Source organism: Convolutriloba macropyga, chromosome 10 (genome assembly GCF_964194025.1).
Source record: "Convolutriloba macropyga chromosome 10, txConMacr16.3, whole genome shotgun sequence".
Classification (NCBI taxonomy): domain Eukaryota; kingdom Metazoa; phylum Xenacoelomorpha; order Acoela; family Convolutidae; genus Convolutriloba; species Convolutriloba macropyga.
The window spans coordinates 51,819,358-51,833,131 of NC_134477.1; the positions used below are offsets into that span (position 1 = coordinate 51,819,358).

General features: G+C 34.6%; 1 protein-coding gene across 2 annotated transcripts in view; it reads left to right on the plus strand.

Moving 5' to 3' along the window:
• The first annotated feature begins 1,780 nt into the window (after positions 1 to 1,780).
• The window catches only part of LOC142348672 (uncharacterized), a 40,204-nt gene continuing 28,210 nt past the window's right edge, over positions 1,781 to 13,774 (plus strand). The window contains exons 1-3 of one of the 2 annotated variants that reach the window (XM_075400105.1): positions 1,781 to 1,820; positions 8,024 to 8,049; positions 8,672 to 8,919. In XM_075400105.1, coding sequence (XP_075256220.1) covers positions 8,689 to 8,919 — 231 coding nt within the window. In that variant the 5' untranslated portion in view covers positions 1,781 to 1,820; positions 8,024 to 8,049; positions 8,672 to 8,688. The other variant, XM_075400106.1, reaches the window with a different exon arrangement.

Below are 13,774 nucleotides of genomic sequence, written 5' to 3' on the forward strand. Positions count from 1 at the left end.
GTTGACCGCTCAGCTTATTGAGGCGTGAAATCATAGAGGGTTTAAATAATATGGGCCTGAGAAATGCGGGGCTAAATGAATTGAGGTGAAAAGAAGTAAAACTCTTGAATCGTGTTTTGGCCAAGATTTGCCGAGTCTCTAGTCAATTTTTGGTCCGGATTTCACAAATATTGACTGCTCGACAAGTATAGACTTCTTGAGAGCACATTCTTTATAGTTATTGCATTTTCAACTTAAGTAAATTGCTCAGATTTTTTGTATTGTATGCGTCCATTCACAAAAGCAAGTCAAACACAACACCAAAAACCGTGCTCAAGACTTGATTGAAGATTTGTCAACAATTAAGACAAGATTCAGATCAACGTAAGCGTAACAAGTATCTTTTTGATCTGATCTACGATACTGACCCAATACAATTTTACTGATCTGCGTTAGAGAAAATTGAGCCATTTACCCGTCAGCAGCAAAATAAATCTGAAAACAGACCTGAAACAAGCAAGATTCCACCTTTGTCAGATAATAGTTAGAGTGAAGTCAAAAACAAAAGGTCCTGAGTCGAAGTTTGGTCAAAAATCATTTTAAGATTAGCGGTGAATAGTGGTGAAGAGGAAAATATTTTTCATCGCAAAGCGCCTGCATTTATTAGCGTTGAATGCGGTGAGTTTTTGTAAAATTTTTGGTTTTTAGCGGTGAATTGTTTTCACCGCATTCACCGGGTTTCTTACAAAAAAACTGCCGTACACAGAATCAAACTTCTTACCTCCTACATGTCAACAACTTTTTTCTCCACTCTGTCACTTACTTTTTTGATATCTCCTGTTAAGTTAAGATAAGCGTTGAATTTAGCGTTGAAAATTTGTAAGATTTGTAATTTTAGCGGTGAATTTTTTTTCACCCTATCCTTTAATTCACCGCAAATATTAAAACTTTGAGCGGTTTTTAGCGGTGACACCTCGACTCGGGGTGCCTCATTGTTCTATATTAGGATAATTCCAACAGAATTGTTTTAGATTAGATAAGACCGTTGGTCGATATATGAAAAGACCGTGGTCGACCGATATTGGGTATGGAAAGACCGTTGGTCGCCTTGTAAAGACTTTAGGTCGACCCTTACTAGGAAGTCGACCGTGTATTTAAGGTAGGGAAATACCCCCCCCCCCCCCCCCCAGGTCGACTTTATAAGTCTTTTCATAAAGTCGACCTCTCAACTGGGGTACACAAGGTCTGCATTTCAGTCAAATTATGTCGGAAAAAGAAAACTACAGGCTTGGAATAATTGAAAAATGATCGGGCAGAATGGAGAATATCCACATTATTTGATGCATTTGAGCCAAAACCATTTCCGTGAAAATTGAGTACAATAATTTTTTCCAGCGTGAATATCGAACATATCAGAATAACTGAAAAATTCACCCCAGCTATTTTGAAGAGGATGATTTGAATTCGACGTTACAGGGTAATTTGTAAAAAAACAAATAATCATGGCTGAAAAGTAGGCTGGCTAGTTGGTATGTCTAATTGCCAAAATGATGCAATTTTGTCAAAATTTTGTTGTTTGTCATCGCCTACAATTGAGCGTGTCTATGCGTCAGATGTTTACTCACGATGCGTTGCTGTTGTTTTGACAGATATTGACCGTGTTATCGCCGTGAGTAGCAGCTAGATTTCAAGGGCCAGCTAGACTAATAAGCATTAATAACTAGACGTACTGTCGCTTTAATTCTCTGCTTGATGTCTTGCAAGTCACTTCTCATTTAACTGTTAAATTTTCTCCCAGACCAGTTGATAAATTTTTTGGCAGATTTTAGTTGATAAATCAAGTAAGTTTAATAAAGTGATCTCTATATAGCAAAAATTTCTGGTACATTGATCTTAGGAAAGAAATGAATTCACTTCGGAAAAGGTAGTTGATTAGCGCCGTTGTTGTTGTTGTTGTTGTTGTTGTTGTTGTTGTTGTTGTTGTTGTTGTTGTTGTTGTTGTTGTTGTTGTTGTTGTTGCTGTTGTTGTTGTTGTATTTTTTGTTGAAGCCTACTCTGTTGGGGTTGCCTAATTTAGGAATACAATTTTGAATTTTTCACCTTCAATTTTGAACGAAGAAGGAATTCTTAGTGAAACATTTTGATTGATGCTGGTGTAACAAAAAATTAAATTTGTTTAATTTCAACTTGAAATTTAATCAGGAGTCGATTAGAAATTTTTCCATGAAAAGCGATCTCTCACACTTTAATTGCGGCACTGAATGTGGTACTTTTTTGGCTCCTTGGCGACCCGTTTTTTTTTCAACGGGCTGCGGCTACCCTCATCACAAATAGTAGAAAAATTTGAAAACCGGTCAAAATCTGCAGCCTGAGTTGAGAATTTCCTTGGATTCAAACATAAGAATTGTCGGTTTTCGTCGATTTTACTTCGCCAAAACCGATCAAAGCCCCTACGTTTTTTCATCGTTTTGATTGGTTTTTGTCAGTATTTAAACGTAGGAATCTTCGGTTTTTGCCGTTCAAAAAATCTTACAGAAATGGCAGTCCCTGTCAGGATCCGAACCTTCGAACCATAAATTACTATCCCCCTTCTCCTCCACTGCACTACCAATCACTTAGTTTTACTCTACTTCTTTTGTATTTATTCTTAGTGAAACATTTTGATTGATGCTGGTGTAACAAAAAATTAAATTTGTTTAATTTCAACTTGAAATTTAATCAGGAGTCGATTAGAAATTTTTCCCTGAAAAGCGATCTCTCACACTTTAATTGCGGCACTGAATGTGGTACTTTTTTGGCTCCTTGGCGACCCGTTTTTTTTTCAACGGGCTGCGGCTACCCTCATCACAAATAGTAGAAAAATTTGAAAACCGGTCAAAATCTGCAGCCTGAGTTGAGAATTTCCTTGGATTCAAACATAAGAATTGTCGGTTTTCGTCGATTTTACTTCGCCAAAACCGATCAAAGCCCCTACGTTTTTTTCGTCGTTTTGATTGGTTTTTGTCAGTATTTAAACGTAGGAATCTTCGGTTTTTGCCGTTCAAAAAATCTTACAGAAATGGCAGTCCCTGTCAGGATCCGAACCTTCGAACCATAAATTACTATCCCCCTTCTCCTCCACTGCACTACCAATCACTTAGTTTTACTCTACTTCTTTTGTATTTAAAATAAATCGAGACCGACAATACCGAAAAGAAGACGACGATAATCGACACTTCTTAAATCAAATACCAACAATTGCGACAAAAACTACGCTGATCGATACTTTTTTCATCAAATACCGATAATACCGACAAAATCGACAATAATCAACAGTTCCTACATAAAAAATCGACAAAATCGATAAAATTCGACAAAAAACGACGCTTCTTGCGTCGATTTCGTCCCAATTTCTCAAACCGGGAGTGAATAAAATATTGAAAAAATAATGGGATAACTGACATTGGTTATTGGCTCTCATTAATCAAAAAAATATAAAGAAAATTTCTGCAATTGAGTAATATTTGAGTTCTGAGTAGTTTTCGGAATAAACGGTCAATGGCTATGAGAACGATAAATTTCCTGAGGTACTTTTAAAATAGTGTACTAAATCTGCTCTCGTGTACTAGAGTGGATTAAGTTAGAGGACAGGAACTGAAATAGAAAACAAAATAAAACCTAATTGCAGTAAATTTTGTCAACAAAGATGTCAAAATTGAAAGATTTTTCTGCTGCGAAACTAAAAAATTTCTGAAGGTGTTGAAAATTTTTGTCTCTTCTCGACAGAAAAAGAATGAGCGGCAGTTAATTTGGTTGAATTGTTTTTTCTTTGCTTTACGGATTTGGAAGTTTAGCTGATTCTTGTACTTATTGAAAATTCAAAAAACTAAGTTATCAAAACTGAAGTTTCGTTTGTTAATTTTCATTTGAAGGGAAGTCATTCTGTCAAAGATAAAGTTTGCCTTTTTTAAAGTCGCTCCCAAGTTTTGAACTGATCTTGAATGTTCTGTTATATCACTGCAGTTATATCATAGCTCATTACTTTTTTGCGCTTGAAGGACAGCTATCATTATGAAAAAAATAAAAATAAAAAAAAGTGTAATTGAGAAAAGAGAGATTCAACAATTTTTGCAGACTTTGATAATTTGATGCTGATCTGAGCCAAAATTGCTTGAATGAAAATTGCGTCTAGTGTTATATTTTTTTCACCTGTAAAATGTTGGTTCTAATGTCGTTTGGAAGAAAATTGATCAATGCTACATACTTTTCATGCACTTATTTCTTAATTGTTATATTTACGAAAGTTGCACAAATTGATCATAAAACTAATAACTAAACATATAAAGTAGCTACGCTTTTTTTCAGTAAAATATATGTGTTCTCCGGTTAATTGTAAATAAACTCCTCAAATTGATTTTTGCATCTTTTGCTTTTTATGTGAATAAAGAGAAAAGCGAATAATGCTTCTTTAATTTAGAAACTTATATAAAAAAGATGTGAAACTCTGCTTGCACAACTTGCCTACCAGAATTATGAATTAGAGTTTTGAATGGAGCGGCAGTTAGTTTTTTTTCCGTTTGATAGATAGCTAAATTATCGTATTCGACACAGTGGAAATTAAATTTTTTGAGTTGCTCAACAAAAAGAGCGGGATATACTCTACCTAAGTGATGAAGGTTAAAATCAAATGGGGTATTCATTTTGCCTTCAAATTCAAAAAACTATCATTCTAATGTGAATTAAGTTCAGGGTTTTACGTTTTTGATCAGATCTACCTTAAAGTGGGAGGATATTCTATTCTGTTAGATTTTTTTGAATCTTGTTTTCTCCACTTGGAGTTACCGAGGTTTGAAGTCTTTTAACTAATTTCAGTTGTTTTTGTTTTTCACGTTTTGCGCACTTTTGGTCATTTTTTTGTCAGTTTTGCTCAAAATTTTGAAAAAGGCTAACGATAGTGTCATTGGTTTTTCCTTCAAAGAACTTAACTGTTGCCACTTCCAGGAATAAATCTAGCAAAATCGTTCCGTTTAAGTCTTTTTTAAGTCTTTCTTTCAGGTTTTATATTCCATATAATGATTTCCTCTGCTTACTTAGAAGTATTCAAAAACTTTCTTGTTTTAATAAGTTTGCCCGAATTTGAATTGTTTTCTTAAGTTTGGTCACATTATGACTTTAACAACAGGTCACCTATCACTTTAAATGCGTTCAATGGGGACGTTTTTTAAAAAATCAACGCTTTTAGACAATGGATTATCGTGTTAACGGCTTTGACAACAATTTCTTTGAAAAAATTTAACACATTATTGTTTTTTTGCCAGAACTTGTTACAAACTGTAAGTGATATCACTAAGAAAACGTCGATCCTAAAGCATTTGAATTATAACACTCCACAGGGAGTTGCTGAGGATTGAAGTTTTGTGAACATGTGATTGAGTCTGGGTCACGTTTTGCGTATTTTGATCAGATTTCTGTCAATTTTTCATAACAAATCTGTTTAAAAAGGCTAACGATAGTGTCATTGGATTTTATTTCAGATGTGGAGAGGTTTCACTGTTTGTACTAACTCCCTTTTTTTCACAGTTTTTTTGACAACTGAAATATTCTTCATCAATATAAAATATGCTTCTTTAGCAAACATTGTTTAAGTTTTCGGACGAACAAAATTACAGACATAATCTTCTCAAACTTCAAACACGACAAATTAAACTTTCGTTTTATATGAGAGTGAGCTTTGTTTAAAATTGTCAGGTTTTTTTTGCTACTGCAAATCGATAATTAGCCAGAGTTCATCGTTTAATTTTGATTTCAATTTTTTTTTGGAGAATTAATCTTTTAATGGAAGAACAACATTAGCAAATCCAATTTTGGTTTTATCGTGAGTTTTTCAGATCCAAAGATTACTCAATTATATTGGGGCTCTACTTGGTTAATAAATTTGCTGCTTGGCTGTTTTATATGTGAATTACAGACCACATTAATTTCAATTCAAGTCAAATGATTGACAAATGTGCTTTGTTGAATAATGACCAATAAGAGAACCTTAGAATTTCTGTAAAAACGTCATGATTTTTCTGGCCTCTAATTTGGCGTAAAAATGGTCGTGAAATTTTGCCTGTTTCGTAATTTCTTGTATATTTTTCACATTTAGCTTCAGTAACAACAGTTCCAATTGGCTATTTAGGGAGTTGCAAATCATATTGTCAAAAGATTAAGCATTTTTTTTATTTTTTATGTTACTGTGTTTTAATCGGGTATTCTAAGAAAAAGAGGTCTGATGCTCTTTTTTGTTTAAAAAGTTCAGGCCTTATTCAGGCTTTAAGTCTCATTTTAATGTTGATTTTTCAGAACTTCGCGTTATACAGGCAGTTTTATGAGCGAGATGTTCTGAATAATCATACAGCCTAATGGCTTCCTGTAGAGGAAAAATTAAACATTTTTGAAAAAATCAGCTGACAGCTAATGGTTCTCAGCATTCCGAAATTAATTTCAAAAAAACGTGCTTTTTAACCTCACCTTTTTCTCTTAGGTAGTCTTGCTGAGGATGGCACTCATATTTTTTCTATTGAAGTCCAAGTTCATAACTCTTTGGCTTTTTTAATTGAGTTTTCTATTTGATGTTAATTGGTCTCCGATACTGAATTGTCTTTAAAAAAGAAAATTTTACTTTTGTGGTCGTAATTTATATTTGTTTTAGTTATTTGATCCTGTTGTTTCTCTAGTCTCATCAACGACAGTTCACATTATTGTTCAAAAGGACTATTTTTCAATTCATTTAATGTCAATAACCTGTATTATTTTTTGTGCTGTTTTAACGACTGTTTCCGACATTGAAACAAAAAGATTTCATAAAATTTTTATTTGTTTTAGCATTCGCCTGTCTTTGTTGATTTTTATTGGTGTTCTTGCACAGTGTCGCATTGAAAAATGCTCAAATATTCCATTGAACTTGTGCAATGTTCAAGAGAATGACTTAAGGTTCTGAGGGCCTCAACTAAGTTCTTCCGAATTTTGACTTTTGCCTGTATTTTTTTTGTTTCGTAACCATAGAACATATTTTGAAAAAAGAAGTGTTTCTCGAAAAAATTCTATCTATAAATAGATGAATCTATTTCAAGCCTTCAATCATCAGCTAACTGTTTCAACAGTTTTGCATTCATGTTTTGAAAATTTATGTTTTAAAGCTTTAGTTATCGTAACTTCTGAGCAAATTTGTAGTTTCATGGCTTCGAGACTATATGTTTTCAGTGATAATTTTAAATTTTGTAATTGTTCATTGGTTTTCGCTCTGGTTGTTCTATAAACAGAATCCCTTTAACAAGATGCCTCATTGATAAGCAAATTAGGTCCAGAAGAACATGTATAATCTTTTCTGCTAACGGTTTTAGTTTATGGTTTTAATGGCTTTAGAACTGTATAATGTTTTGATTTGCTTCTGAATTTTTGATCGCGTCTGATTAGTTGCTGATTTGTGTGCATATGACATGGTCTCACTAATAACAGGTCTCAACGGCTTCCCAGTGAGTTCTATTAAAATCTCTTCGCTAGTTTTCAGTTGGTTATTTACGGATTTTATGACTTTCGAATTTATTTGGTTTTAATGAATTTAAGCGGTTATCGAGCTTTGTCCGTTTTTGTTCTTGTTTTTGTCTACATTTTACCTAATTTTTGTACTCTTTTTTCCTAAAAAATACACTTTTCGCTCCCGAAATATTCCAACACTGCTAAAGGTATCCTGCTGAATTTACTGTTTAACATTTCACTAACTTCAACGTAACATGCGGTGTCAACGTAACATTTTTATTGTTGTTGAGAATTTGATAAATTTAGCTGACTAACCACAGGTTCGTTTAGTCATGGATCATTTTTTGTATGGGTGCTTGTGATTTTGTACGGTGATCCCTGTCTGGGCGATTTTGACCTCAGGACATTTTGTACTGGGATTCTTGTTAAAGCTGAAATTTCAGTTTTATTGAGCGATTTAAAAAAATTGAACTAATTTAGGTGACATGTGAGCGTATTCACGAACACATTTACGTAAAGAGAACTCCTGAATTATATTTTTCAGTTTGTGTGAACCTAAATTTTGTCCAAGTTGAGAGCTCAATTTCTGAAAAAACCATAATTTACAGATAACCCATTTAAAAAGGCAGTAAATGACAGATATTTGTTATAAAACCGGGGAGGGGGAGCATCATAGTTTTTTTTTAAAGAAATGTGCTGATGTTCATGAAAACATGCGCTAAATGTATGCAATTCCGCGCTCGAAGTGCTAAAATTTCAAAATCCTTCTCAAAAACTTTACATCAAAATACGCGGAAATGCGCCAAAAATGGGAATGAAATGCATTAATAATTTTTTACAAAAACTCAGCGCAATTAAGCTCATTGCTTACGAAGTACTTTACTAATCTGAAACCAAATTTGTTGTTGAAACTCGCAATCATCAATATTGCAGTTGAAGAAGAGATAGGTAAGACCCAAGAATGTGCGGTTGAACATTCAGCTGTTATCAGCACACTTCGTACATATTTTCAGCACTTTCCGGCGCATTTTTCAGCTAATTATCATGTGTTTTGTGAGCTGAAATTTCTGAATAATCAGCGCATTTTTATCAGCGATTAAGCATTTCTCTGAAACGTGGGCCGGTCTTGAGCCGGTTTTGACCGGGTTCGGTTTCGATATTGTCCAGCTCTCAACCTGGGTAACCCAAAAAGAAACCAAAAACGGTTCAATGTCACAACACGTGGTGATCTGTGCTTTGGTAATGATTATGTCATTGGATTGCATTGAAGCTGATATTGGCCAAGCCGACTGTCCGGGTAATGCAACCTACCTGCCAGGAGTCGGGGAGTCAGTTTGCTTAGAATTTTTGGTGCAAGAGGGTCTGGTCACCAGATTAGAAGCCTTCCAGAAGTGCCAGAGCCTCAACCCTAAGGCGCGTGTTGTATCTGTCAAGACAAAGGTAAGATTTTTTGTCTGCAATTTCTCTCTTTTTCCTACAATTTCTGCTCTCTCTTTCTTTTAAAAAAGTCTGATAGGGCACTTACCTTACTATAGTTCGAGTTTGGCATCCGAGTTTGAAGTAGAACACTTGCTAAAAATTAAGTAGAGCGACTATAATATAGAATCTTTTCCTTGTCTGCCTCCCGAGCCCATTATATGTTGTGGACTGCTATAGTTTGTGGAATGCTAATAACATGGCCCCCAATGCTTGTGCGCGGTGGAACAATTTGAGAAGATTCCTAATATGGCGCTCTTCAGAAATTTAAGCGTTGGTCAGATAGTTCCACTTGGCATCATATCCGTAGAGGTTAAAAATTGAATTAAATGCACTAGCAATTTATTCCATAAAAGAGAAAAAATTCTTATTTTTGATGTGAAATTTGTACAGGGTAGATTTTGACTCATGCGTCAAATTTGTGTTCACTTTCGATCGACAATAGTTGAGTCATATTAGGAGGTTTTTCTATCTCCTCAAAAAAGACGTTTCTGAAATGACGGATGATCTTGTTTGTTGGGTGACCCGTGTTGAGGACAACGGCAAAAAATTGACGAAAGAAGTCGCCGTGTTCGTTGTTTTGTCGTCGTTTTCTTCGTTTTCATTAGTTTCCGTCGTATAAGTCGTTTTTTGCATGTAAAAAATATAGTTTCTTTGTCGTTTTTTTTTTAAAAAAATGAAATCGTCGTTTTTCGACCGTTTTTTCGTCGTTTTTAATTGTTGAAAACGGAAATTGAAACGGGAACTGGAAGGCAGTGTTTTTCAGGCGATAAAAGTTATCATGATATGACGGAATTTTTCATCGATCACGGGTTTAGCTCTTCTAATGAAGTTTAATTGCCTTATTTTTCAAAAGATTGCAGCTCTTGCTTGCTAATTGTTTTTCTATTAAGAAATCGAATAGAAAGTTTAGATTTTATGAAGTTAGTTTAGATTTTATGAAGTTGAAGGGTCGTAATATCAAGCAAAAAACTCTTTGTTTGAAATTACTGCGGACATTGTTAATGAAAATTTTGTATTGTTACCGGACTGCTTTTTAATTGATAAAAATCATCTGGTTTTTGCTGCAAAAGAATGCTTGTTTATGAAAGCTGGTTCATGCTGGTTCTGAATTCTGGTTCATGCTGGTTCAGAACGAAGTTTAAAGAAAGCTATATGATATATGATACTGAAGATTTAAACAAACTTTCTCTGCAAATAAGAGCATTGGGTCAAACTGTGCTAGGGCTCGTTTATCAGCAAGAATTGCATAAGTGGCGCTAGAAACTGGGTACTTTCTCTGAGCAACAAAGATAAAACCTATTTCTTTCTTTGCGTTTTTTCACTTTGTGAGCCATCGCCAGAATAAAAGAAATGATATTTATTAATTATGACAATGTCACAAAAATGAAACACAGATAGGTACAGATAAACCGAAAGGAAGCAATAATTTATATCTGGGAATTACAGCCTCAAATGCGGAATAGGAGAGTTCCCTGTTTGTGCTTGGCGTCTTTAAAGCGGATTATTTTTTTATTGGTAACGCAAAGATCTGCTTATCTTAAAAAACGGCTCATTAGCCCCAGAACAGCGCTTGTTAGAAGATCAAACCAATCTTTTGAAGAAACACTTGGAACTTTGGAACTTTTGAAACACACCTTTTAGGTAGAGATGAGAAAAAACTGTTTTTTTGTTCAAAGTTTGCAATGAAGAATTAGTCTTGATTTTGTCCTTCTCGCTGGAAACTATGTGAACTTTGATAATGAAGAGTTTTTTTAGTGCACTATGTCAGTTAGAAAGCGGGGATTTAAGAATTTGTGGCCAGAATTCGATTTGAAAATGCTGTTCTCAGTTGCTGACTGCGTAAGATAATGAGGAGGCTGTTTAATGTTTGAATTTTTTGCTCACTTACCTACACATTTTAAAGCAAGCGGGGTTTAACTTTTTATATTATGATTTGTTAAAGTAATGGTTGAGCATTACAGTTGTTGTCCAGGTTGAGAACTTTCAAATTGAGGACCTTCCGAGAAGTAAATACTTTCATTGGTAGGACATTATTAAAGGTATTCTCTGCAAGACACAAACCTTCTGATATACACAAACTTTCTTATAACATTTCTCGGTACCTAGATTAGGCAAAAATCCGAGCGCAATATAAAGTAACTGAACGCATAAATATGCAAATATATTGTTTTTCAAGCTTGCGAGAACTATCGTCAGAAAGAAGTGTTCAAAACAAAGAATACCTACATTGGGATACGGGTACTTCATTTTGGCGTCAACAACGCAAAAAAAGAAAAATCAGACATATGTTGTGTAATGTTCAGAGCTCTCCATCTGCAATTTTGGAATCAATTTCGGATTAGTCAAATTAGAACTCTTTCAAGACTTCAAATTTTGAAAATTCTTTGTAGGTTCTCATTTTGAGACAAACTTTATATGACAATTTTTAATTACATATATCGACAGTTGTTTCTGTAGGCACTTTCAAAGACATGGTGTCTTATGTCAAACATGACACGGTATTTCTGATTTCAAGATAATGGAGCGACTTTCAGTCTGCCGTTTGATAGCAACACTCAACAATGAGTGGATTGAATTGTAGAATTGCTTTTCTCTGATCCATTTGTTATCAGGTCGTGTTCAAATGATTCAGCAAAACTGTTATGGTTTGCAATCTTTAGACAGTATTATTTGGCGTCAATTCAACAGTTTAGTGTCTACTGAATTCTCCTTTTGGTAAAAGGGTTTTTGCTTTGTGGACGCTGGTATGTGTTTCAGAGGTATTTGTTTTCCTGGTATTTGTTCCTGTCAACTGAAATTGATTCTTACAAAACATATTTCGTTGACACGTTTTGCGACAAAAAATAGTTGTTTTTTTTTGCTTTTATCCATCCTTAATTTGCAGAACATTCGGCCAGAAATTAACTGAGGAGAATTTTCATGGCATCTCAATTATCATAAACATGGGTAAATGAACTTTCATTTCTGATGCCTCTAATTCAAGTTTAGATGTATTTGTTCGCTTCATGGTTGTTACGTGGGATTAGCTAATGACGTAGTTAAGATTCTGATTTACTTCAGTAGGAAAATCACCTAGGTAGCCACTGAATTTGCTATATCTGATGCATATGTAACAACATGAAGCTGCTGGATGGTGACTAGTCCTCTAACGAGTCATTTTTATGATGTAATGGTTTTTATGCCAATATAATTGTGAAAGCAAATTCTACAAGTTGCTTTAAAATTGGGTGATGTTTCTTGATCCTATTTTCTGCCTTGTCTATTGGCTGCTGGAAGAAAGCTTCAAGTTCCATGGCAAAAGGCTTTTCACTTCTCTAGTGGGTTTTAAAAACGGAATATATTTTTGTTTTTTAGTGACCAAAAATTGGTCTTCTACAAAAATAAGGTGTCATTAACTGTATCCCATAATTGGCCAAAAATCGTTGTGTTATCTTTTCATCATTTTCAGTGGTGTCCAAAACTTGAGTTGTCTCTGAATAAAAATTGTTAGATTGAGTCCTCCCCTTTTAGCGTTTCTTTGATGCAAGTTGTCTTTTTGATTGCGCCATCTTTTTTCTTAAAGTTCTTATTGAATTTTTCTATGAATTGACTGCTTGGTGTGATGGATGTTGATCATCATTGTTTGCGTTTTTGAAATACATAGAAACACACGAAGGCAAGCAATTTGCCCAAAAAAGTCATTTTTTTAACATCAGTTGGGCATTGTTTTTGGGCCAGAGATACCTTGATGATTATTGGTCTTCCTCCTAGTTTTTGTCATGATTTTGCTATCTGTATAAACTGGCATTCTTTATCTCCTGTGTTTAATATGGCAAACTGTCAAAAAATCGGTAAGAGGTTAGTTGAATTGCAAAAACGTCTTTGTCCACTTAGGAGGGCTCTACTCAGGTATTGCCGCTTTGAGGTAGGTACTATTTCTGCTAAAAGACAAAACTTTTTTTCTGATTATGCTGTAAGAGATGACATGGAAGCTATCACAATTGGCTGAAATTTGGTTTCAGTTTTTTATATGTTAGATGAATTTAATTTTCTTTGGTGTCCTTCTTTTCTAAGCTCAGTTAAGATTCGACCGATTGTCTGTCATGATTGTGATGTTTTTCCGGGGACCGCAGTCACAATTTGGCTAGAAAATACTTATGAGGTAGCCATATATTTACTTTTAGGTTGCCGAAAGTTGCTATATCTGTTTTTCTTTGTTTTTGTGGTTATATGTCACAAGCCAAATTTTTGCTCTGTTTATTTCTTCAAAAGTCCAAAATTTTCGGGCACATCTTCCTTCAAGGCGCTTTCAACTGGCTGAAAGATATTGAACCAGGATATGCTACGACTGAATTGGTTTCTCTCAATAATTTTTTTACACTTGTTTTGAACTGGTCCTGTTATTGTCCATCGTATTTTGAGCGAGAACTATTTATGGTGTCCCAGATGGCTCAATTGTGTACCTCAACAAACTTGTTGGTCTGAATGAATTGAGTCCTGTCAGAACGATACAACTTCAAGTGTTTTCTTTTGTCACTTGTGTTGCCTAAAAACAGTCCCAAAGTTGGCTACTGAGGCTGTGTATTAGCTATACAAGGTACTTGAATTGGCTCCGTAAAAAACTGTGGTTTTGTCCATGATGGCAGCCATTTTTGTTGTTTTTTGTTTGCGTTGTTGCTGTTGTCGGTGTTGGTTTTTGTTGGGCTTTTGCTGTGATTGTTGACAATGTTTTTTTTGTTGTTATTGCTTTATGTGCCTATGCTTCATTTTAAGATTTGTTATTTTGTTTTTAGTCTAGTATTGTTTTAGATATAGTCGGCGTTACTGCTGATTAAAC